The following is a 24,551-nucleotide window of genomic DNA, read 5'->3' as shown; positions in this document are numbered from 1 at the left end:
ATTGGAACTTAAGTGTGCTTTGCCCAATCCATAAGAATGGTGATCCTGCAGTCTGTGCCAATTACCGCGCGACTAGTCTGCTAAATATCGCCTATAAGTTTCCAACGAGCGTATTGTGTGAAAGGCTGAAGCCCACTATCAACCAACTGATTGTACTTTATCAGCGTGGCTTTAGACCTGGATAGTCCCACATCGACCAAATACTCACAAGACGCCAAGTCTTGGAAAATACCCATGAAAGCCGAAGTGACTTCAAAGCATATTTTCGTCGACTTCAAAACATATTTTCGTCGACTTCAAAGGAGTTACCTATATGCCGCGATATCTGAATTCGGTATCACCGCAAAACTAATACGGCTATGCAAGATGACGTTGCTCAATACGAGCAGCGCCATCAGAATTGGGAAGGACCTTTCCGAGACGTTTGAGACCAATCGAGGTTTCAGACAGGGTGACTCGCTATCGTGTGATTTATTTAACCTGATGTTGGAAAGGTCATACGACCCGCAGGACTTAATAGCTCAGGCAAAAATTTTTGTAAGAGCGTACACAGCGTACAAAGCATGCATATTTTAAGTGTAGATCGATGGAATCTACCCTGCATACAAATGTGAAAGAGATTAAGGAATCTCTTTTTCAGAAGGAGTTTGCGCTGGGCGCCTTCCTCGACATTGAGGGGCTTTTAATAACGTTCTCCCAGAAGCAATTACTAAGTCTCTGGGTAAACTGGGATCGGAGCTGACTTTACAAGATTTACCTACAGAATGCTTAGCGACAGAATAGTCGCGGCAGAGCGGGGTGGCATCCCCATCCGCTGGCAAGTGAGTAGGGGCACTCCGCAAAGTGGTGTTATCTCACAATTTCTCTGGGTTGTTGTTGTGAATGACTTGCTGGAGGAGCCGGTGAGAAGGGGCTGCAGGGTGATTGCCTACGCGGATAACGTGGCACTAATTGTTAGAGGAAAATTTGTGGATACACAATTGGAAAAAGATTTCGGGGCCTTTCGCCTAGAATTGTTTTATGGCTATATAATACCATTACAAAGACAATCTTGTTATATGGAGTCAGAGTCTGTTGGAACTCACTACAGAGGACGATATTGGTGAAGAAGCAGGAGAGAGTTCAAAGGTCAGCTCTCATTGGAATCAGTGGGGCGCTTTGCACCACTTCTACTTTGGCGCTCAACGCAATGTGAAATGTGGCACCCGTAGACATCGCAGGTAGAATTACCACTGCACGTACCGCAATCAGACTGAAGGCTTCGGGCTATAGGAAGGAGGAGCGAGGAGCTCCCTATCAGACTCAAATTTGGGTTACCGGACCACTGCAGTGTGTTCCAGGTAGAGGGGGCCGCAATCAAGGAGGCAGCTGATTGGCTGCTCACATGCGTACTAACAGTCCAGAAAGTAAATATTTACTCCGATAGCCAAGCTGTAACAAGAGCCCTCGGGTCAGTGACTGTGCATTCGAAACTGTGAGGCGGATGAGCTGGCAATACAAGGGACATGTGTACACAAACTTGTAAGGTCGCGAAATCCTTCTGGCCACGTGTGGATCGGGGGCGCTCGGGCGAGCTTCTGAGGTTGACAAAATATCAGCTCTCGAATCGCGTGGGTTTTCTCACAGAACACTATGCGCGAGGAATTCATGCTGTGAGACTTGGAATTACCTCGAGTCCTTTTTGTGGAATCATCTCAGCACCTTCTCCTTAGCTGCCCGGCTCTCGCGGAGTTAAGATTTAGGCACCTTGGCTCCTACTTCTTTACTACAACTGCTGATATAGCAGGCGTTGACATTAAAAATCTGATGAACTTCATCAGCAGCATAAAGTGGGTGACGCAAACGCAGCATAGTCATCGTTTATAATGCACACACTCTATACCCATTCTCCTAACCATCCCAACACCACCTCTCCTCGACCTCTCCTTTCATCCATTCGGTTTTTTCTTTCACCTCACTTTCTTCACAATGGTATTGTTACGACAAATGGCTTATAATATTAATTACACAGGCCAACAAAAAACAAGTTTGTGAAAACTTTTCAAACAATTTTACCTAAATCTTATGTATTTTTGAATGCTGAAACCGTAATACATAGCCGTTTGTTTTATCACCTACCATTCTTCCACAATCTGATATCGATTTAATATTTAAAAAAAATAGGCAAAATTTGATCTATAAAAATTAATGAAATCATATATTTTTGAATTGATTATATTTTCACTTACAATCATACTTAAATTATAATATTACATAAATGCTTATTCTTTTAAAATTTCTTGCGTAGCTTTTTCGCCTATGTATTGCATTTTGATGTTCTCTGTGAAGTGACCAACCGTTGGTTGGTTGGTTGGTTAAAGTGGTTATTCTTCCAGAATCCAACTAGCGCTTCCGCGCCATTTTGTTGCCACATCCTCGTTACCAACTTGTTTAACGGTTATTTACAGCATAACTATATCCAGTCTGTGCGGCTAAGGAACCTTATTAGGTTGTTAACGTCTAAGCCAGATAGTTGTTCGAGATTCTCGAACAGCGGTTGGCCCAGGGTTAACATTCTGTCCTTCCATAGGGCAGGGCATTCACAGAGGAAATGGTTGTTTGCAACTGTGACAGTATGTATTGTGAGGGATACCCATTTTGGCTGCTTGTTCTCCGATAAACCAAAAGTCAGTTATGGCTGCCGTTAGTCTCCAGGCGTCCCGTCGTTTCATTCTTATTAATGCCGATGATTGCTTGAGGTTGTAGGTGGGCCATAACGTTCTGCTAATTTTGCATTTCGTCTGGACCTCCACCTACAGTCCGCGATTCGGAGGTATTTTTGGTAAATTGTACTCTTGACTGCACCTAATGGTGTGAGTACCGATTCTGAATTAGTAGCCTACAGGCTTCCCCAATTGCCAGTACTTCCGCCTGGAAGACACTGCTGGTATTAGGGAGACGCACAGATTTCTCAATTTTAAGTCTGCGAGAATATATACCAGTTTCAACACCGCAGCCCATTTTATTTCCATCCGTATAGACTGTAATGTCGAAGTTGTTTAGAGAGAATCCCTTATTCCATTCTTTCCTAGATGGAAAGAAAGTGGCAGAATTCCTATTGAATTGAGTTCTCACCGAGATTACCTGAGTTTGTCGCAATAATAGACTAGCATGACCATAAGTTTTTTCTCTCCAGCGACCCGCTTCGTTTAACATAAATGCACTCATGGTTACCGTCTTCTTAATATGTAGGTCTATTGGAATAACGTGTGTCAGTGCATTGAGAGCCTCTCTAGGACATGATCTGATTGCACCGACCGTTATTGCACATGCTGATCTTTGTATTCTGCCGAGTAGTTTGGTATTGTACTCTCTCCCTAGAGCCTTCCACCAAACTATCGAACCATACGATAGAACAGGTCGTATAACCGTCTTATACAGCCTTAATGTATGCTTAGGTTGAAGACCCCATCTTCTTCCAAGCTACGTTTACAGGCATATAAAGCAATTTCTGCCTTCCTTACCCGTTCTTCAACATTTAATTTCCAGCTTAGTTTGTAGTCCAGAATTACCCCTAAGTACTTTGCGCTGGGTGATAGTGAGAGAGTTTGCCCGTTAATATTTGGTAGGGTAAAAGTTGATACCTTATATCTGGTGGTGAAAAGTATAAGCTCTGTTTTACGTGGGTTTAAACCTAGGCCACAGCCTGTGGCCCAAGAATTAAGCTCGCCTAACGCCCTTTGGATGATCCCACTGATCGTATTAGGACACAGTCCTGACGCCATTAACACCACATCATCAGCGTACGCCCCCGCTTTTACCCCACCTCTATTAAGTTTTGTTAAGACTTTGCTAATAACGCATAACCAGAGAAGTGGAGACAATACTCCCCCATGTGGGGTGCCTCTGTGGACCTTCTTGGTTATACTGATATTACCCATATTAGCTTTGATGATCCTGGTTTCTAGCATAGAGATGACCCAATTACTGATGCAATTGTCCACCTCTAAGTCTATCAACGCCCGTTGGATCGCATCTGCACTAACATTGTTAAAGGCGCCTTCTATATCCAAGAATGCCGCCATGGTATAATGTTTGTTCTCTAGAGAGCCCTCTATTGTACAGATTACCTCGTGAAGCGCTGTCCCCGTAGATTTGCCTTTAAGGTACGCATGTTGGGCAGTAGATATACCAGAGCTCTCCAAAGAGCTTCTAAGATATATATCCAAAAGTCTTTCAAAGGTTTTTAACAGGAAAGACGAAAGACTGATTGGCTTATAGTCCTTCGCTGATTCATGTCCCTTCCTGCCTATTTTTGGAATGAAGACGATCTTGACTAGTTTCCAACTATCTGGAATATGACCTAGGTTTAAACACGCTTTAAAAATTTCCTCTGGCCATGGTAGGATACAGTCCAAGGTTTCCTGTAACATCCTTGGGATGATCCCATCTGGCCCCGGAGATTTAAAAGGTGAAACAGATTTAATTGCCCATGCAACTTTCTCCTTTGTAAATATTTCTTTTGCAAGGTGCTGTGGATTATGTTGGCTCCGCCTGATACTTCCACGCCCACTTTCGTGGACGCTGCACCCCGGGAAATGCGTGTTTAGCAGAAGTTCTAGCGATTCTTCTGTCGTAGCTATCCAAGTACCATCAGGCTTCTTGACCCAAGAAGCCATTGAATGATCTTTGGACAGAACACGGCTAAGCCTTGCAGAATCCCTGGTGAATTCGATTGACGAACAAAATTCGCTCCAGCTCTCTTTCTTGGCGGCCCTAATTGCCTTCTTGTACTGTCTCCGACTCTCTTTGTACAATTGCCAATTTCTTGTCGAGTAGCTGAGGTTAAACGTTGATCTAGATTTTTCCCTTAGTTTTGAGAGCTCACTGCTCCACCAAGGGGGATGGGATTTTTTGCTAAATTTTATGGGGCAGGACGTTTTGTAGGCCCTACTAAATGCCTTCTCCAGTGTTGTGACCCTACTCTCAAGGTTTTCGGTGAGAGTGATTTTATGGATGGGAATCTCTCCTATCCTTTTATTGACTATGTTTCTGAACCTTTTCCAGTTGGTTCTTAGTGGATTCCTATACGGTAAGGGCGGATCAACATTAAGATCCAGATCGTACAGGATCAAGCTGTGATCCGAAAAAGGCCTTTTATCAGATACCCTCCAATTGTCTAACCTTACTGAGCTGTTTTCAGACATTAGGGTAACATCGATCACTTCCTCCCATCCCTTGAAGTACTCCGTACTTGGAAAGGTGAAAGTGGGAGTGTTACCTCTTTTACATACCGACAAGTTAGTGTTAAGTATGAAATCATAAAGAGACACACCTCGGTCGTTTGTTTCGGAGCTTCTCCATAGAGCATGCCTTGCATTGGCATCGCATCCGAGAAGCAGGGTTTTGTTCGGGTTTTCCTGCACAAGTTTACCGGCCTCCTCAGGCGGTGCTGGTCTTTCGTGTGCCATGTATATAGAGGCAAGCGTTATTCTGACTCCGTCAGTGGTAGATATTGTAGGTTTTCCCAGTGAACCCTTTCACCTCGCTGCTCCGCACCCAGGGTTCCTGAGTTAGTGCGATGTACACGTTCTCCTCCACCAGGAGAACGGTTAGGTTGTCCGTTGCACACCGTGAATGCTGCAGATTAATTTGAACAACCTTTAAACCCATGTTTATTGGTTTCCTTTTTCGGACTCGGTGTCATCTAGCTGCATGCCAGTCAGCAGTTCGTTGGTACCATCAACGTCATCCTGCTCCTCTTCCGGGTTCCAGTTTCTCCAGTGGTTCCAGACTCTCTTCTGTAATTAGAAGGAGGAATGACCTGCTGTGCCTTTGCGGAACCTCCGCTTTGATGATCGACCAATCGGTCATCTGCCCCGAGCGATTATGCTCCTGTAGGTAGGGGATTAGTTGATTGGTATCAAACTCCATGTTTGGTACCCAGATGTGAGCCCTCGACCTTCGTGGAATCTCGCTAGCCGGAATTAGTTTGAGTTTCAAGCCTTCCCAGCTGTTCTGGATTTTACCAATCACGTTTGTCAGAAAATGCAGTGAGAATTGGTCATCGCATTTAATGACACGGTAACCGCGGACTACCTCTACCGAGTCGAAACCTGGTGTTTGGCCCTCCGGGTTCGCCATGACATGGTCAACGACTATGCGAGACAACCGTGCCTCAATCTCTGACCATTTGTCAAGCACTGGTTTTCCGCGGTTAGAGGTTTCGTCTACCAATGCCATTTGGAGATGGTGCCGTGCCCCCTCACTAAATCGTTTTATAGGTTTGGAGGCAACTGCACCCTGATCCGATATCTTGTGCTTCTTTGTTACCTTCCCAGTTTCGTCATGCGAGCGGTTTCGTTTTTTGGCATCTGTCCTGTTGCCGGCTTGGAATGCCAAGTATTCATCAACCACCTTTTGACATCTTGCCTTGTCGGTCTCATCTTTGGGATGAACTTTACCTTCGGTCTCGTTTCTCCGAATCCTGCCAAGGATAGCGAGAGACCTCTGGTAAAGTTTGTACCTCGAGAGACCTTTATTACCACGCTTTTGCCCCATGGCTTTAGCGGATGTTGTTGGTTTATTTATAGTTGTTGGCGTACTGTGGCCCACAGCTTTGCCCTCAACTGTTTCTTGGCTGGAGGCCAAGTGCTCATTCCCTGAGGGTGACCCCGTCATCCTCAGTTCGTCCTTGCTCGTACGTCTTGTCCAATTGTCTGACTGTTTTTTAAGTGCGTCCGTCACTTCCTCCTGTCTGTCTGTTTGCTTGTCCTGTAGTTCTGTTCGCGTCTTTGGTTTTTTATCAGTCCGTGCTGTCGATGCGTCAGTATGTTTTCCCGTCGTTTTGTCCATTTGTTCCGTGTTTGTTTTCCCGTCATCCGAATTTTTAAGTTTTTGTTTCAGCATTTCATCTGGTTCGTACGGTCACCTGCCCCGCCAAGGGAGCTGCGCATGTCGCCATGCGCGGTGACCAAAGAGGATGAAGGGGAAATATCCGGTCGACCATGGCAAGGCCACCGTTACAACCTGAGGCGGCCTGATATCAGGAGGGCTCCGTACGAAGACAGCCTTATTTAGTCCCCCGGCTGCCAAACCCACCCAATAGGCGCGGGTCGAATCACACCTTGGGTTGAGGGAGTTTTTTTTAACGAAGTTTATGTCTTCGACCTGTGTGGTTTGCGGGAGACCTACTCTCCTACCTTCCATATCTGGGAGGCGTTCCCCTATCCACCACCTGGGGACGCGCCCTATAGGGATAACAAGTTCCCCTAAGGGGACCAACAGTAATCACCCATCATTTTTATGTTCCACCGTCCCTGGTATCGTATCTCTATCTCTTTTATGTCCTGATGAAACCGTTCCCCCTGCTCTTGGCTCACGTCACCTAAGTTTTCAGGAAAAAAGTCAAGATGGTTGTGGAAAAAGTGGACCTTAAGGCTCATCAGGCAACCAAGAGTTTTAAACTTGTCTGTCATGTTAGCTACGATGAGTTTATAATTCGGAGCTTTCACATTACCCAAAAACTTAATCACAACTTCTTTAAATGACATCCAAGCATCCTTCTCCTTCTTATACATTGTTGTTTCAAAGTTTGAATCGAACATCAATCCCTTCTTTTAATTTAGCTTCTGATAAATGGGGAAATTTCCCACACAAATAGCTAAAACAATTGCCATCTTTACGCAAAGCTTTAACAAGGCCCAAATTTATGTGCAGTGGTGGTAGAAGAATCTTCTTGGGGTCAACTAAAGTTTCATGTATAATGTTTTTTGTGCCAGGTCTCAAAGTTTCCTTTAAGGGCCATTGCTTTTTAGACCAATGTTGATCCCTTGCTCTGCTGTTCCATTCACATATAAAACATGGAAATTTTGTGAATCCTTTTTGTTGACCGAGGAGCATAGAGACAACTTTTAAATCTCCACATAGCATCAAATCATGAGCTGTACAGTTAATTTTCTTTAAAATAATATTAAGATTTATGTAAGTTTCCTTCATATGAATTGAATGTGCCACAGACACTGAAGCATAAATATTTCCGTTATTTAATAAAACACCTTTCAAGCTTGTTTTTGATGAGTCAATAAAAAATCTCCAATCTTCTTTTTTATATTCAATGCCAAATTCATTCATTAGACCGTTAATATCATGGTAGTAAACCAGATCCTCGTCTTGCCTAAAAAATTGAGTGTATTGTTCATCTCTTCTTCTATAATGGCAAATATATGTTCCAGGTTCCAATAAATGTTTTTCTTTTAGTCTAGAACCAAGCAACTCTGCTTTTTCCTTAGTCAAACCCAAATCTCTCATTAAATCATTTTACTTTGTTTGTGCAAATAACCGTGGTTTTAAATTGTCCGGAGTACATTGGAAATTATCATCAGTCGATTGACTTTGACTAAATTCGAGACTAGACTGTAAAACATCATCAATATCCTCAGGTGACACAGGGACAGGAAACCTTGGGCCATGTTCTACCGGCTGATCAACTGATGTAACATTAGGATAGATAATAGCTTTTTTATTTTTGGAGTTATATCCACTAACATCTATACAGCAAAAATAACAATCGTCTAAATGGTTTTTTTGCTCTCTCCATACCATGGGTACTGCAAATTTAAAAGCTTTCATCGTTTTTTTAAGCCATTTCCATAATGTTCCCAACTAAAAAGTATTTAAGAAGTTAAAAATATATCCGATACATTTTGGTACATAAACTTTATTTTTACTTTATTGTAAAATGTGAAAAATTGATGGGTGATATAACTTTTTAATAATTTTTTTCGTAATCAGGACACCAAATTACAAAGTAATTAGTTAAAATTATCGAAAAAGTTTTTTGGTTGTTGGCCTGTGTTATTAATTTAATTTTACATATTTAATTTAATTTTAATCATTATTATCATAATTTGTTAAATTCCATAGTTTCTCGTAACGTATCAATATTAAGATTACTGTTTTCTAAAAATACTGTTGAATTTTTGTATATGAATTTAAAAATAGCACTATATATGTATAAACACCTATATCACATAACGTAACATAGCAATGCATATTTACGCTAATTACATAAATTTGAACTTAATCCGTTAGGCTAAGACACTATAAAAACTTGAACTCAAGAATAAATAAGGCACTTGTAAAGTTACACCGAACGCGCTCGCATTTCATTTAACAGGCAATTGTATTCGCGCATTTCCCACGTAAAATATTTTCTCATCTAAAAAACGCTTCAATTTTTCATGGCGCCCGAGCAGGGACTAAGTGCGTGAAAACATAACTGCACTTAAAAATAAAGATAAATAATCCGTTTGTGCGAAAAAATAAATTGGGGAACATAGTCAATAAGAAAATTATTTCCTAATACACAAAACAATCTACTCGTATACTATAAAGGTGAATATCTGTACGTTGTCCGCGCATCACTACGAAACGACAACACCAAATGACGTAAAAAGTTTTATACATGCATATTTTCACCCAATGAAGGTTATAGGCATGTTTTTATGATAGAACCCCCTTCCCACAGCCCCCAGGCCGCGCCACCACTCTCATTTGTCACTAAAAAATCGTAGTTTTTCCTATTTCCCACTATTTATAGCACACTCTAGACTTCATAGTCCGCATAAGCTGTTCAACTATGACCCAAAGTTCAAAAACGGTTATAGATAGAAAATTAATAAAAATAATTTTGCTTGCTATTTTTCTGATTGGTTGTTTTGATTGTATTTAACGAGGCATAGCAACGGATGCCGGGTAAAAGCATTTAAAATTACATTCGAAATTCAATTTCAGAGACAGGAAGGTGAATTATTTACTATTTCAGACTTGGCGTGCTAAAAATAAATAAATTAAAATAATACCTGAAAAAAGCATTCGTGTCAACCAAATAACCGGAATGAAAAATTATATATGTATATCTATAATAATATGTATTATAAAGAGGAAAACTTTGTTTGTTTGTTTGTAACGAATAGGCTCAAAAACTACTGGACCGATTTTAAAAATTCTTTCACCATTCGAAAAGTACATTATCCAAGAGTAACATGGATTACATTTTATTTTGGAAAAAAATAGGGTTCCGTAAGATATTTGGATTTTTCGGACACAAACTGAAAAAAATCTTATATATAAAATAAAGTCAACTTTTTGTGTGTATTCGCTAACCGGCCGTGTCTGCACCGAATTAAACCAAACTTACACACAATGTTAAGAAGGTATTGAAGATGGTTTACGCATAGTTTGGATACCTATTGGAGGATAGGGCTCGAGATATAGGTCAAAACGTGGACCCGGGTAACCTTCGAATGTGTATGTACAATATGGATATCAAATTGAAGCTGTTGGTGAATGCTTTAGTACAGAGTATTTTCCATGCCGCTCCGTGACTGGGGTCTCGAGATATAGGTCAAAACGTGGACCCGGGTAACCTTTGGTTGTGTATGTACAATATGGGTATCAAATGAAAGCTGTTGATAAGTGCTTTAATACGGGGTAATTTTCATACCTATTGATGACTAGGGTCTGGAAATATATGCCAAAACGTGGACCCACCGTGTCTTTGCACCGAATTAAACCAAACTTACACACATTGTTAAGCAGGTATTGAAGATGGTTTCCGTATAGTTTGGATACCTATTGGTAGATAGGGTCTCGAGATGTAGGTCAAAACGGGGACCCGGGTAACCTTCGGATGTGTATGTACAATATGGGTATCAAATGGAAGCTGTTGGTGAATGCTTTAGTTCAGAGTATTTTCAGCCGCTCCGTGACTAGGGTCTCGAGATAGAGACCAAAACGTGGACCCTAGAATGTGTTTGTACAATATGGATATCAAATGAAAGCTGTTGGTGAATGCCTTAGTATAGAGTATTTTTCATGCCGCTCCGTGACTGGGGTCTCGAGATATAGGTCAAAACGTGGACCCGGGTAACCTTTGGTTGTGTATGTACAATATGGGTATCAAATGAAAGCTGTTGATAAGTGCTTTAATACGGGCTAATTTTCATACCTATTGATGACTAGGGTCTGGAAATATATGCCAAACCGTGGACCCACCGTGTCTTTGCACCGAATTAAACCAAACTTACACACATTGTTAAGCAGGTATTGAAGATGGTTTCCGTATAGTTTGGATACCTATTGGTAGATAGGGTCTCGAGATGTAGGTCAAAACGGGGACCCGGGTAACCTTCGGATGTGTATGTACAATATGGGTATCAAATGGAAGCTGTTGGTGAATGCTTTAGTTCAGAGTATTTCCATCCGCTCCGTGACTAGCGTCTCGAGATAGAGACCAAAACGTGGACCCTAGAATGTGTTTGTACAATATGGATATCAAATGAAAGCTGTTGATAAGTGCTTTAATACGGGGTAATTTTCATACCTATCGATGACTAGGGTCTCGAAATATATGCCAAAACGTGGACCCGCCGTGTCTTTGAACCGAATTGAACCAAACTTACACACGTTGTTAAGGAGGTTTTGAACATGATTTCCGTATAGTTTGAATACCTATTGGTAGATAGGGTCTCGAGATATAGGTCAAAACGTGGACCCGGGTAACCTTCGGACGTGTATGTACAATATGGGTATCAAATGAAAGCTGTTGGTGAATGCTTTATTACAGAGTATTTTTCATGCCGCTCCGTGACTGGGGTCTCGAGATATAGGTCAAAACGTGGATCCGGGTAACCTTTGGTTGTGTATGTACAATATGGGTATCAAATGAAAGCTGTTGATAAGTGCTTTAATACGGGGTAATTTTCATACCTATTGATGACTAGGGTCTCGAAATATATGCCAAAACGTGGACCCGCCGTGTCTTTGAACCGAATTAAACCAAACTTATGCACATTGTTAATTAAGTATTGAAAATGGGTTTCGTAAAGTTTGGTTGTAATTCGGAGCAGTGGCAACGGGTACAGCGTTCTTTTGAGCCAGCCATAATGTCGCTTACTTTTTTAACGCTTGGGGCGGAACTGAACTATCAAATTGACAGTGTGAGTTACAATGTGTCAATATTTCTTTCTGATTTGGATGCCATAAGGAAAAAACGTAAGTGCAACATGTAAAAATTGTTTGTGAATTTTTTTGGAGTGGATTTTGGAACAGTGAATAATTTCTTACGAAATTTGAGAATTTAATGTGAAATCCGAATGAAATTATGTGTTCGTGGAAAAAACAATTTTTTTCGTTTTTTTTTTTTTTGAAAAATATAAATGGATAATGGTTAGAAAAGCTCCAATGCTTAATAAAACATATAAATTGAAACGAAAAATTTATGGATGATCAAGAAAAAAGACGATTGTTTATTCATATGCGTTGATTTGAAATTTAAAAACAATCTTCTTTTTTCCTGATTTCCAATTTATATTTTATATTTACTCAAAAACAAATAGAAAAACAAAAAATATTGTTTATGCCAAAGCGCTTGAATAAAGAATAAAGAAATAAATAATATGAAAACCATATATGTTCTGTTCTAAACCATATCTATTCTATTTTAGTGTGCCCAGCGAAGGGGGCCGGGTTTGCTAGTATTGTAATATATAGATATATGAATGTAATGCAGATTCAAGACCCAACTACTCACACTATTCCGTATTGTATACTTTTAAAAATGGATCGAAGATAAATGTAAATTGTCTCATTTCTACAAAAGTTTTCAAAATATGAGACTTTTATTTACTCCATTCTTTATGCACATTCGTTCGATGAGATCACAATATGCCGACAAGAAGACTAGCAGACTGTCGCTGTAATTCCTACCGCTGGTTCTGTCGCCGCCAGGAATGACCTGTACCTGCATCGTCTGCAAAAGAAAAGTCAAGGCTTGCAATAAGCTTACACAGGTAACAAGTGCAATAAATTGAAAGTTTTGGTTGTTGTTTTTTGCATATATAGTACATACATATACATACATGTACACACTCCCATATGTGTACATGTACCACATATACAATCATTTATACAAATAGACGTATATAAAACTCCGCGAAAGTGAAACAAGGGTACGTTGGGATTTGATAATAAAGGGTGTGACCTTAAACGCGAAATCGTCACGGATTATTTACAAGGAAACAATTCAAACAAAAATCGATTTTTCGCAAAGTTGTGGAACAATTTTCATAGTATTGTGCTACTGTGCTTGCTCATCTTCTCGTGGCCTGACCACAGCCTTGTCCAACAGCTATTTTTCGTTTTTCTGATTGATATTTGTACAGGCTATTCAGCCATCTCTTCGTTTTCGTTTTTTCAGTCACAAACTCTCACAGATATTTTTTCGTTTCTGTGGAAATTGAGCAAATTTTTCGGGAGTTTAAATAATTTAACTCAAAATGAGCAAGCCAAAAACAGCAGTTCCAAGTCTCTCTCCAAGTAAGGAGATGATGGAATTGAAATCATTAAAGTGCCAGCGAACTGTTGCGAAAAATAGTGTAGTGCGCATAAAAATGGGTCTCCTCGAAAAAACAATGTCGTTAGATCCAATTGAATTGGAGTGTCGACTGGACATTTTGAACTCTCATAGCGATAAGCTTATGAAGTGTCATTCGAAAATTGAAGAAATCGACGAGGAAGACATAGCGCGTGGGGAGTTAGAGGACCTAATAGTGGAAACTAAGTCCGTTATAAAATCTATTCTGGCGAGAAATAAATCGTCAATAGCCGAAACATCTTTTGTTGCATCTCACAGCTCGCGACTACCGGAAATGTCGCTATCTAAATTTAAAGGGGAATATTCAGAATTTAAAAATTTTATGAGTTTGTTCGAAAGTTTAGTGCACAACGATCCTATAATCCCAGACATTGAGAAATTTAATCACTTGATTAACTGTCTGTCTCGTGAAGCTTTGGGAGCGGTAAAGGCCCTCCAAATGTCGGACGAAAATTATTCGAAGGCGTTTATGACAATAAAAGTTTATGACAATAAATGCTAATATTTTTCGACACAATTTCCAAACTTTTTGAACTGCCAACTATCCCAAAGCCATCTGCGCTTGCATTGCGCACAATGATTGATACAGTGTCGGCTGTTTACGACTCGTTGCTGCCGTTAGGTGACGAGAAAAACATCACAAACGCTATCATAATTCATCTGGTAATGTCGAAAGTTGACCACGTTACTCGGTCAAAGTAGGAGGAACAGTTGGATTATGATAAGCTGCCATTATGGCGTGAATGTGAGGCAGCATTAAATAAACGCTACCAACATCTATCTGCCGATGAAGCCTCAACGTCGAGGCTAAAGCCGTCAATCAGTCACAGCATACAGAAACCCCACCTTAATGGAGAAAGGACAAAAGCTGCCTTAGTGACTTCAAATATAAAACATCCGGTGGGTCCACACTGTAAATCAAAGGTTCTCTACTCAGCAGCGATTTGAGTTTGCTAAATCAGTCCCCTTATGCATAAATTGTTTGCGAAAGGGGCACTCAGTTTCAAAGTGCAAACCGGATCGGTGTCGTGTTTGAAACCGTTCCCATCACACGTTGCTGCACCAGTACCCTGTATCCTTCGCAACTGCACCACAACTTTCGACCTCGCATGCCATGCACACGACGAGTACGCGAGATCGGGTTATGTTGGCTACAGCCGTAGTCAACGTAAAAGGTAGCTCCGGAGAGTACCTTCCTGCACGAGCCTTGCTGGATTCTGGATCCCAGGTGAATTTCATTACAGAGGATTTGGCGCAGAAATAACGAATTCGTCACGACAGTACAACCTTAAATATTATCGGCATCGGAAATGCAACCAAAAAAGTAAGGACGAAATTTAATACGTTTGTAAAATCGCGGGTCAATAATTATGAGTTTTCGGCACAGTTTTGGATAATGCTGGAAAATTCCTAAAAACATTAGTTTAGCGGACCCAGAATTTCACAAGGCTCAAAAGGTAGATCTTTTGTTGGGTGCTGAAACATTTTTCGAGCTTTTAGCTGTAGGCCAGATCAAGGCCAGCCCCAATCACCTAACATTGCAAAAGACACTTTTAGGCTGGGTTGTGTCTGGCAAATACGCCACCAACCCACGTCCTCCTCCCACAGTCAGTAGCACATTATGCCATACTGAAGAAGATCTAGCAAATATAGATTCCATTGTCCAAAGGTTTTGGGTGATGGAAGAAATACCTTCAGAGGCTAGTTTGATGAAATTCATACGTGAACAAATAGAGTGTAAAAAAATTTCGTAAAAACTACTAAAGTTTTGCCGTGAGGAAGGCTTCAAGTAAGACTGCTGTTCAAAGATGACCTTAAGTTACTCGGTAATTCCTATGAAACCGCGGCTCGGCGGTTTCAGGCCCTGGAGAGAAAGACCTTGAAAGATCCAGAACTTCGTCAAATGTATCTGGACTTCATGAATGATTACATCGAATTGGGTCACATGAGCCCAACAAATAATAAGATCCCGAGTGAGCCACACTACTTTATTCCGCATCAATGCGCTCTTCGGCCTGAAAGTACGACGACTAAATTACGTGTTGTTTTCGATGCATCTAGTCGTACCTCTTCTCAAATTGCGTTGAATGAAATCTTGATGGTTGGGCCGACCATTCAAGAAGAGCTGTATTCAACGCTTCTTCGTTTTCGTTTGCATAAATATGCATTTACGGTGGACATTACTAAAATGTACCGCCAAATTCTCATCCACGAAGAAGACAAAAACTTTCAACTTGTAGTGTGGAGACGGCAGCCTTCTGAGCCACTTCAAATCTTTCGGCTTAACACCGTAACATACGGCACTGCGCCTACTCCATTTCTCGCTACACGGTGTTTACAAATGTTCAGCGATGCCAATAAAAATATGTTTCCACTCGGCTCAAAGGCCATAAAAAGAGATTTTTATGTAGACGACCTGTTTACAGGATCCGATAATTTCGAATCTCTAGATCTTATTAGAAGTGAGGTAGTTAAAATATTAAACTCGGCAGGATTCCATTTATCTAAGTGGTTTTCAAATCACCCATCGTTTTTCGATTGTGAGAGTTCTGAGAAGGCCTTAAACTTCAATCACACAGACTCCACAAAACACTTGGAATCCCTTGGTTGCCGAAGGAAGATTTGTTTCGGTTTGTCTTAACTGACAACTTTACCAGTTTACGAGCCACTAAGCGAAACATATTATCAGTTTCGGCTCGTCCTTTCGATCCTCTTGGTTTACTTGCCCCACTAGTTACTGTAGCAAAAATCTTATTGCAAGAGCTTTGGCTGCAAAAACTAGACTGGGATGAGTCAATTCCATGGCGCCTCGACACCAGCTGGGGAAATTTCAAAGCCAATCTACTGCAGCTACCATCAATAAGCATTCCTCTGTTTGTACATACCGAGTCGAGTGCAAGCTGGCTTTACCGACGCCTCAATACGAGCGTATGGCTGCTGTATATACATACGTAGCCAATCGGCTAGTGGAACGAAACGTACGTTGCTAACTGCAAAGTCTTGAGTGGCCCCGCTGAAGACTAAATCTCTTCCGCGTCTAGAGCTCTCGGCAGCCCACTTGCTGGCCAAATTATGGCCACGAAGATCGCCAATGTTGAGTCGGCCAATTGAGAATATAAGCTTCTGGACAGACTCCGAAATGGTTTTGCTTTGGATCAAAACGCATCCATCTGTACTACAGACCTTTGTTGCAAACAGAGTGTCCGAAATCCAAGAGTTGACGGATAAAGCTACTTGGTGACATGTGCCGACTAAGCAAAATCCTGCGGATCAAGTGTCTCGGGGTTGTAACGGGGACGAATTGAATAATTCTATCTGGTTTAGCGGCCCACAGTTCCTCCTAGAAGACCCTGCGTTATGGCCAACAAACACCCACTTCCAGCTCTCTCCCGAAGACGAAGAATTAGAGAAAAAACGGAACGCAACAGTTTTAGTTGCTCTAGCAAATGAGTCGCATCCAATTATGGAACTCACCAAAAGAGTATCTTCTCATCAAAAACTGCTTCGTATTGTCGCTTACATATTAAGATGGATAAAACGCATTAGAAACCCATTTGCGACATTCACATAAATACTGACGGCTGAGGATATTAAATTAAGTTTCCTCAAAGTCATGCAGGTGGTTCAACATGTTGAATATGGTGAAGAAGTTATGAAACTCACCAAAGGTATCACCCTACCCTCAAGTTTGCAAAAACTTAATCCGTGTTTGCACAACTTCTCGGAATTGTCGCTCTCGTTTAATTTATTCCGAGTAGGAGGTCGCCTATTAAATGCGCCTCTCCCATATGATGCCAAGTTCCCACTGCTCTTAAGCAAGAACTCGCACTTCGTTACCACATACTTACGGTACCTACATTTTCGAAATCACCATGCTGGAGCAAAGGCATTGGTAGCGCTTCTCCGAGACCGCATTTGGCTGGTCAATGCTCGAGAAGCTTGCAGTCGTACGGTTCGAAACTGCACACACTGCTTTCATTATAAGCCGAAGCTGCAAACCCAAATAATGGGAAATTTGCCTGCCTATATGCTTCGTGCACTACGACCCTTTCTAATATGTGGAGTAGATTTTTGTGGTCACGTATATATATATATATATATATATATATAATTGGCGCGTACACCCTTTTTGGGTGTTTGGCCGAGCTCCTCCTCCTATTTGTGGTCTCGTCTTGATGTTGTTCCACAAATGGAGGAACCTACAGTTTCAAGCCGACTCCGAACGGCAGATATTTTTATGAGGAGTTTTTTCATGGCAGAAATACATTCGGAGGCTTGCCATTGCCTGCCGAGGGGCAACCGCTATTAGAAAAATGTTTTTCTTAATTTTGGTGTTTTTCACCGAGATTCGAACCGACGTTCTCTCTGTGAATTCCGAATGGTAGTCACGCACCAACCCATTCGGCTACGGCGGCGGTCCCGTATATACTACAATAAAAATACGAGATATATTATATATATATATATTTAAAAACATATATCGCAGTGTTCGTTTGTTTCACTTCAAAGGCAATACGTTTAGAACTAGTAACAGACTTGTCTTCTAATTGTTTTATTTTCCCCCTAAAAAGGTTCATTGGATGCCGAGGAATGCCGCGGAAAATATACAGCGACAACGCCACCAACTTTGTCGGCGCCGATCCCAAACTTCGCGAGCTGAGGGATGCTTTCGCGGCCCAACAAACGGAAGTGCAGAAATACGCAACGGGCGAAGGATTCACCTTCGACTTTATATCACCCAGGGCGCCGCACTTCGACGGGTTATGGGAGACGGCAGTGAAGTCCGCCAAACATCTCCTCGTGCGCGCAATCGGCAACGCGCTGCTCACCGGCGTAGAACTGCAAACGCTGCTCGCCGAGGTCGAGGCCATACTCAACTCCCGACCCCTGGTACCACTGAGACAGGACCCGAACGATGGAGAGGCCCGAACACCAGCGCACCTACTAGTTGGGTGCCCCTTCGAGCGCTGCCACCAGCCCAAGTATCGATGGACCCAATGCGTTGCTGCGACAGATGGCAACTTGTCTGTTGTCTCAAGCTACAGTTTTGGCGACTGTGGTCCAGGAACTACCTGTTGGTTCTTCAACAGAGGAGCAAGTGGTAGCATCCGAAGCGCAACTTCGAGCTGAACGACCTCGTCCTGGTCCAGGAGGACAACACACCACCGCAGCAATGGGTGCTCGGCCGCGTCACCGCAATCGTAAGGGCAAGATGGCAAGATCCGCGTAGCCGACGTGGCAACCAAAGCGGGCGTAATTAAACGCCCCGTTCACAAGCTCGCCATACTGCCATCAGACGTTGAAGGACCATGCGCCTGTCAAGGTGGCCGGTGTTACACCAAATGGCTTATAATTTTAATTATTAATTTAATTTTATATATTTAATTTAATTTTAATCATTATCATAATTTGTTAAATTCCATAGTTTCTTGTAACGTATCAATATTAAGATTACTGTTTTCTAAAAATGCTGTTGAATTTTTGTATATGAATTTAAAAATAGCACTATATATGTATAAACACCTATATCACATAACGTAACATAGCAATGCATATTTACGCTAATTACATAAATTTGAACTTAATCCGTTAGGCTAAGACACTATAAAAATTTGAACTCAGGAATAAATAAGGCACTTGTAAAGTTACACCGAACGCGCTCGCATTTCATTTAACAGGCAATTGTATTCGCGCATTTCCCACGTAAAATAATTTCTCATCTTAAAAACGCTTAACACTCATAACGAAACATCGGTCAAAATGACCGATAGTGAATTTCGTGCTGGAATAGTGGCTAAACTGCTTGACCGTGACAGCTGCCCCTCCTCCTACCTTCCTCCCTCCCCCTACCATCGCCACTGAACAGTTTTTCATTTAGTTGGCGTGACGCTATTGTCTTGTGCACATCCCAAGTTCGATTTCGGTCGGTCAGATTTACCGTGTGTTTCGCTTACCCGCTGGTGACTATACTTTTTTAGTTATAAACTGTAACATTTCACACTTTTATCATAAAATGGCTAGTCGTGATTTCAGTAGAAGTGTACGGCCTACTGACCCGGACTTTGGTGATCGGATTCAAAGGTTGATGGCTAATGCAGACAGTGATAACGATAGTGATTTCAGCGTGATCGACGATTCAGATGCCGATCCGGACTTTGTCATCTCAGACCACGAGGACCAAGTCATACCAGGAACACCTAGTTCTTCAGAAAGTGAAGAAGATGATATTGTGAATCTACATAATAATGTGGACAACATAATAAATGCAGTTGCTGAAGGAATTGATCATCTTCCTGAGTACTTTTTGGAGCGAATGAAAAAAAATGAAACCGGGCCTCCAAATGCATGGAAAAGTGACCCACCTCCAAGAAATGTACGAACTCCAGCCAGAAATATTATTTTGACTAGACTACCAGCAATGAGACCAACTGCAAGATCTTTAGGCAACAATCCTGAAAAGAAAGAAGTCTGGAAACTATTTTTTGATGACGATATCATTTCGAAAATAGTTACACATACTAACATCAAGTTGGCAAGTGTTCGGTTGAATCTTTCAGCAAATACTAATCAAAGCAACTACCGAGACACTGACATGGAAGAAATTCAAGCTCTCATTGGCTTGTTAGTACTGGCATCGGTTCTTAGATCAAATGATGAGAAAATGAAATCCCTTTTCACTAAAGATGAATGCAGTCGCCCAATATTTCGTGCGACGATGTCTGAAAAGCACTATGAGATACTCATGGGATCGTTGCGATTTGATGATGCACAAACACGTGCCCAAAGAAGGAATGATGATAAAGCTGCTGCTATTTCCGAAATATTTTACAAAATCATTTCAAATAGCCAGGCAGCTTACAGCCCATCTGAGTTTGTAACAGTAGATGAGATGTTGGTTCCCTTCCGAGGGCGTTGTGCATTCCGAGTCTACATGCCTAAAAAACCTAAAAAATATAGCATAAAGGTGATGTGTCTGACAGACGCCAAGACGTCATATCTAGTGAATGCCTACATCTATACTGGTAAAAACAGCGATGGCGAAGGATTGAGTGAAAAGGAACAAGAGATGCCGGTAGCTGTTCAATCTCTTACAAGATTATGTAAAGTTATTGAAGGCAGAAAACGCAATGTTACCGCCGATAATTGGTTTACCTCGTTGGATGGTGTGAAGCAACTTGGAAAAATGAAACTGACATACGTGGGCACTGTCAGAAAGGACAAAAGAACTATCCCTGAAGAGTTTCAAGCCTGTCGAAGACGGCCTGTTGCCTCTACACTGCATGGCTTTCGAGGAGAAATGACACTCTTATCTTTTGTGCCAAAACAGAACAGATCAGTTTGTCTCATATCTACGTTTCACCATTCCATTGAAACAAATCAGAACAAGAAGAAACCTGAGGTGATTAGTTTCTACAATGAAACAAAGTCAGGGGTAGATGTACTGGACATGAAGTGTGCAGTGTTTACTTCCAGCCGAAAAACTAGAAGATGGCCGCTTGCAATGTTTTATCGCCTAGTGAACATTGCCAATGTCAACAGTTTCATTGTGTATATGAGCTACTCCGGCACTCAGATGACAACCAGATTTGAGTTCACAAAGCGTTTAGCCCATGAGCTGATTGTTCCGCATCTTCAGAAGAGGCTTGAAGGTGTGGTAAATCTTCCACGGGACTTGACTGTTGACATCAAGAAGATCCTCGGTGATAATCCAGATCCTCTACCAGCTGCAGGTGCTCTTACCGACCGATTGGAGAAGCGGAAAACCTGTGGGAAATGTCCGCCAAGCAGTGACAGGAAGACACAACACAAGTGCTTCAGATGCAATGTGCCAATCTGCGGTAGCTGTCAAATCCGGTCCTGCTTTGAATGTGCCGCTTTGTGAAAGATTTGTTGAAAAGTGAGTAAAGTACAGTAATATGTAAAAATGTTATGTCGTTCACATGATTAGACTGAGTTTCTACAATATGCTTCAATTTATAATTTGTATTCAAGCTTTATAGGTTTCGTTAATTTCAGTTTCATGTTTTTTTTAATGATTGACATGTCAATTATGTAAAATAAAAACTTTTTTTGATTGTAAATGCTTAATAATTATTGTAGTACCTTATTATTTACCTCATTTTAACTGAAAAAAAAACATAACAATAAAAAAAAACATAAAAAGTAACGATTTCGGTCAAAATTACCTTATGTTTCGCTTAGTGTCACAAAAATCATGTTTCGTTATAAGTGTTAAGAATTTTCAGGTCTCACAAAGGACGAATCCGCTTATCTTCATCCAAGTGTGCTCATTCCTTGGGCAACCATCCCAAGAATGTGCGGGCGAGGTAAGAAGCACTTAATTTGGAAACTATTTTCGGGTTACGTATGTCTAATTGACATATCAATGTCAACCTTTCAAAGAGCCGAGAGTACTCTCTATGGGCAGATATTATTAAATGCACTTTCAATGTCTCGGAAGGATGCTAGAGTGTTTTCTTTGACCGAGAAAGTACCCATAGTATCGCTTGACCCACCCTTAGTGTAAGTATGTTGAGTTACAGAGAAGTTACCACTGTTCAAGCAATCCTTTATGTGAAGATCGATCAAAAGTTTTTAAATGAAACGATGACAAGCTGATTGGTCTAAAGTCGTTCAAAAGGACACACAAAATCTTCCCTGATTTAAGAATAAAATCGCCCTTGGTTAGAACGACCAGGAGCCACGATATCGCCGGATGAAGTATTCGCTGAAGCTCTACTGGAGCGATACTGTCGGTACTAGGTGATTTATAAACTGTGAAGCTATAGCCAGAAACCTTATTGGCATGAACCCAGGACTTTTGGATGAGAATAACATCATCATCGGGATTTGCTTAGGGGATCAGTAAACAAGCAGGGGCCGATTTGAATGATGGAGATTAACTTGCAAACATTTAATGCACTTTAGGCTTTGCAGTCTCCAGTATCGTAATATCGCCCTCGTCTTCATTGAGGTTTAGTTCCTCGGGCTCTTCATAGGGACATTTGACCTCTGTCAGCCACCTTGAATCAGAGTAGTATTAGTATTTACAGTGGACGGTCTCTCTGCGATAAATGCGCAGTTTGACATTAGTCAATCCGGAATTTACTATCCCTTCTGCCTTCTCCAGTGGCCCCAACGATTCGGTGCTGATTCTCACCATCACCTGCCTAAAAGCGCCTTCTGGTTCCTCAACTTTACCCATCTTTCAGTTGTACATTAGAAGGTTCGAGCTGCAAATTTTAAATATCCGCAACATTAATACCTTATCGACCGGCTTGCTGGGAACTCTTAGATATTTTCAAAACCTACATCATCGAGTTTTGCGACGGGATAAATCTCACCCATCTTTTCTATAGCCACCTTGTATAGTTTGGTGGATCTTTCATCATTACAGGCGACTAATTTGATATAGCCTTGATCCAGCCTGCGCCGCGACAGGAAGGAGGAGGGACAAGATGCTCTTCCAGTACGCTGAAAAAGACTTTGGCCAAAGCAACCTCAATCCACCTCTATTAATCCTTCAGAACCCCACAGTCCTCCAAGGCCCCTCCACTACAGGTAACATCTTGCCGCCACCTTTAACCACAGTGCTATATGATAGCCTGGAATATGCTTAGCGGCTTTATGCCTTTTAGCAGCATGTTGCTCTTCAGAGGACCTCCGCCGTTTAGACCCTGGGGTCCCGATGTTTGGCTAGGACACAAAAGAGGTGCTAGGTCCATTAAAATCGTCTACAGCCACAAATCTATGCAGAATGCGCTGACCGCTTCATTCTGTCGGCCAGCTTAGAAGGACGCCTCTGCTTAACAAAACGTGCCTCCGCAGATTCTGCTGTAATGGCAGAAATCGTAGGCGGTCTGTTAAGACTAAAAGCAGAAATAGTCGAGCCTAACTCATTCGACTGCTCAGAAGAGGCACGGTCAGGTTCTACCAAAGCCTTAGTAGATCCGCTGATCAGATATTGAACATGGGCGAAAGTTGAAATGGAGGGGTTCCTTCTTCAGGTTTTCTAAGAGATCCGGACTCTGTAATTTTAATATTTGTATTTCTAAGTTCCATTTTTGTTACGCTGAGTGTATACAGGGAGGGGTAAAAGAAAAAACTAGCATAGGAAGGGAAATGGGAATGGGATGAACACTTATTACCTTCAGAACTCATGTGGGTGAGAACCCACAGTCTTTACCCTTATTAAGCTCCTGCATGACGCCGACGTGTGAAGTCTTCGAAGGGGAAGTTATAGGTTGAGTAGAATAAAGAAATAAGCACATAACAAATAGGGTAAAAGGTATTATATAAAACTTATTAATATAGGGTTATTCAATAGGTGCGCTTCAACTTTTTTCCGATAGGGAGGGCGAACGACGCAATATTTTTTATTTTTCGCTTGTCATTTGTAAACTTCATTAGTATACATTTCATCATGGAACGCTACACACTTGAGCAACGATTGCAAATCGTGCAAATTTTTTATGAAAATAATCGTTCTGTTGCTGCTACTTTAAGAGCATTACGGCCATTTTACGGTTCATTTAACAAGCCGTCCCGTTTTGGGGTTATGTGAAGTCATTGGTCTACAGTAACAAGCCGGCGACGATTTGTGAGGTCAGAGCCAATATTGAACGCGAAATTGCTGGAATTTCGGCCGATTTATGCAAAAGAGCGGTTGAAAATTGGGTTCAACGATTGGACTTCGTAAAACGTGCACGCGGTGGTCATGCAAAAGAAATCGAATTTCATACTTAAATGTATATGTTCAAACTCGATAATAAAAAAAAAAATTAGTTAAAAAAGTCAAACCGTTTGTGTTTTATTCAAAAGTTCAAAAGTTGAAGCGCTCTTACTGAAAAACCCAGTTAGAACTGAAGGTATATCTTAATTTCTAATTTAACAATTCAATTGGATAAGTCCATGCAAGGTTTTCAAAAAAAACAAACAAAATATTTTAATATGACACGCAGGGTGTTTATTGCCGGGTACACAAAATTCAATGTTCATTATTAGGCAAGTTTCTCGACGAAAGAGGCCTAAAAGTTGGAATCCAATTCGAAGGCCCAGTATTCCTAGCCATTTTTATTTTTATCTTGCCTCACTACGAACGTGTTTTAAAAATACTATTTCTTTTGACGTAGAA

General features: G+C 41.4%; 4 protein-coding genes across 4 annotated transcripts; 3 read left to right on the top strand and 1 right to left on the bottom strand.

Annotated features, from left to right (window-relative positions):
• Positions 1-5,727: 5,727 nt before the first annotated feature.
• On the bottom strand, positions 5,728-6,834 carry LOC129251319 (uncharacterized). The gene has a single exon (XM_054890684.1). The coding sequence runs from the start codon at positions 6,832-6,834 to the stop codon at positions 5,728-5,730; it is 1,107 nt and encodes a 368-aa protein (XP_054746659.1).
• Positions 6,835-13,319: 6,485 nt separating this feature from the next.
• On the top strand, positions 13,320-13,919 carry LOC129251318 (uncharacterized). Its single transcript, XM_054890683.1, has one exon. It carries the CDS (start codon positions 13,320-13,322, stop codon positions 13,917-13,919), a length of 600 nt encoding a protein of 199 aa, XP_054746658.1.
• A 4,088-nt stretch (positions 13,920-18,007) lies between these two features.
• On the top strand, positions 18,008-18,547 carry LOC129251317 (uncharacterized). The gene has a single exon (XM_054890682.1). It carries the CDS (start codon positions 18,008-18,010, stop codon positions 18,545-18,547), a length of 540 nt encoding a protein of 179 aa, XP_054746657.1.
• An 883-nt stretch (positions 18,548-19,430) lies between these two features.
• LOC129251316 (piggyBac transposable element-derived protein 3-like) lies at positions 19,431-21,299 on the top strand. Its single transcript, XM_054890681.1, has one exon. It carries the CDS (start codon positions 19,431-19,433, stop codon positions 21,297-21,299), a length of 1,869 nt encoding a protein of 622 aa, XP_054746656.1.
• Positions 21,300-24,551: the final 3,252 nt, after the last annotated feature.

The sequence above is a fragment of the Anastrepha obliqua genome, unplaced genomic scaffold, assembly GCF_027943255.1.
Source record: "Anastrepha obliqua isolate idAnaObli1 unplaced genomic scaffold, idAnaObli1_1.0 ptg000012l, whole genome shotgun sequence".
NCBI lineage: Eukaryota > Metazoa > Arthropoda > Insecta > Diptera > Tephritidae > Anastrepha > Anastrepha obliqua.
Note: the sequence above shows the minus strand (reverse complement) of the source record. Positions and strands in the feature narration are given on the sequence as shown.